The sequence below is a fragment of the Myotis brandtii genome, unplaced genomic scaffold, assembly GCF_000412655.1.
Source record: "Myotis brandtii unplaced genomic scaffold, ASM41265v1 scaffold3455, whole genome shotgun sequence".
Classification (NCBI taxonomy): Eukaryota; Metazoa; Chordata; class Mammalia; order Chiroptera; family Vespertilionidae; genus Myotis; species Myotis brandtii.
In genome coordinates, this window is record NW_005363298.1 from 8078 (window position 1) to 9924 (window position 1847).

The 1847-nt window shown below is 48.5% G+C and overlaps 1 protein-coding gene across 1 annotated transcript in view; it reads right to left on the bottom strand.

Annotated features, from left to right (window-relative positions):
* LOC102255303 (signal-regulatory protein beta-1) overlaps positions 1-1847 on the bottom strand; it is a gene marked incomplete at its 3' end in the record, with an annotated part of 17484 nt that overhangs the window by 4786 nt on the left and 10851 nt on the right. Inside the window, exon 2 of the mRNA XM_005871576.2 lies at positions 140-493. Coding sequence (XP_005871638.2) covers positions 140-493 — 354 coding nt within the window. The remainder of the gene's footprint in view (positions 1-139; positions 494-1847) is intronic.

A 1847-nucleotide genomic window follows, 5' to 3' on the forward strand; every position in this document is an offset into this window, starting at 1 on the left:
GTGAAATCAGACCATGAATCAGAGCAGGACTATAAGCACCCACCTCCGCACCTGACTCTTAGTTGTTGTTCACAGAACTGAGGGCATCTTTATTGACTGTTGTCACACGCCAGGGACAAAGGATGCCCCCTGTACTCACCATTCACGGTGAGCTGAGTGCCTGCTCCAGACTTGAACTCCATGTCATTGTCACCTCCTCTCCGGAACTTCACACAGTAGTAGGTCCCTGTGTCTGCTGGGGTGAGGTTACTGATGCGGATGGAAAAGTCCAAGTTGTCTCTCCTCGTGAAGTCTGCAACACTTGTTACTCGGGGGGAGTGGCCTCCTCTGAAACTGTAGATTAACTCCCGGCCTGGCCCTGTCCCTCTGAACCACAGGATGGGCCCCACGGGAGACAGGGAGGTCACAGTGCAGCTCAGCTTGGCCGTCTGTCCAGCCCTGATGGACACTGACGTCTGAGGCTGAATCACCTCCAGCTCCTCACCTGCCCCTCCTGGAGGGAAGCACAGAGCAGGTATTTATTCACCATATATGAGTCTGTGCGCTCGGTCAGTATTTATCAACAACAGCTTTCATCGACTGAGTGCACACGCTGAGCAGTTCTTGAGCCCAGCACTTTGCATGTGTCATACATGTAACCTCACAACCAACAATGTGAGCCTATTGCAAATGAGGACACTGAGGCCCAGAGAGGCTCAGTGATGTGGTAAAGAGTGGGTTTGAGCCCTGAGCCCTCTCTGGAAATGTCATGGTTCCCCAAGTTTCCTGGCTGTCCACTTTCTGGCCTCATGAGGAGTCACACTTCTGCAGCTCTCCATTGGGTGGGACCCTGGCACAGCTTCAGATCACTAATTTGTGAGCAGAGATAGTGGCTGTTGTTTGTGGGATATGCACTTAACTGCAAGAAGCTGTATGGATCAACTTCGGCTTTCACGAAGATACTCATGTCATGATGGGGTCAACTTCATCAGCCTGGGTATATGACATGATGTGCAGAGCCCCCAAGGCACAAGAACATGTCATTCAAATAAGAAGTAAAAGTGTTTTTTCCCTTATGCATAACTACATTCTATTAGTTTACTAATGCTGCTTGACAAATTACAAAAATGTATGTGTCTTAAAACAACAGAAATTGATTATGTTATAGTTCTGGAAGTCAGAAGTTCCATATTAATGTAATTGGGCCAATTTGTGGGTTTTAACTGAGCTGCATGTCATCTGGAAGCCCTGTCCTGTGTTTTTCCAAAGTGTAGAGCTGCCCACATTCCTTTTCTCATGGTTCACGTCTTCTTGTCATTCCGAGTTTTTGCTTCTGTTGTCACTTGTTCTTCTCTAACTTAGGCTTTCTGCCACCTCTTATATAAGGACTCCTGTGGTTATACTGGGCCCACCTGGAATATCTACACCAATAAAAGAGAAATATGCAAATTGGTGTCACTCCGCTACCCTTCCCATTGGCTAATCAGGGAGATATGCAAATTAACTGCCAGCCAAGATGGCGGCCGGCAGCCAGGCAGCTGATGCGAACAGGGAGGCTTGCTTGCTTCAGTGACGGAGGACTCCAACGTTCCCCGCCTGACTTGCTGGCCTCTCAGCTGCAACTCTAAGCAACTATGTTGCAAATATAGAAGCTAAACAAAACCCCAGAAACCTGCTTTACTCAGCCGGGCTTCAGCCAGCCGGACCACAACATTGTATCAAATACAAAGGCCAGAAACCTGCTTTCAGCAGCCAAGGCCTCAGAGCTAAAGCTGGCCCAGAATAAAAAAAAAAAAATAGAAAAAAAGGAGTGGTTGGAAGCTTCAGTCACCCGCCAGCCTGAAAACGGCCCTCAGCCCCTCAGCCAG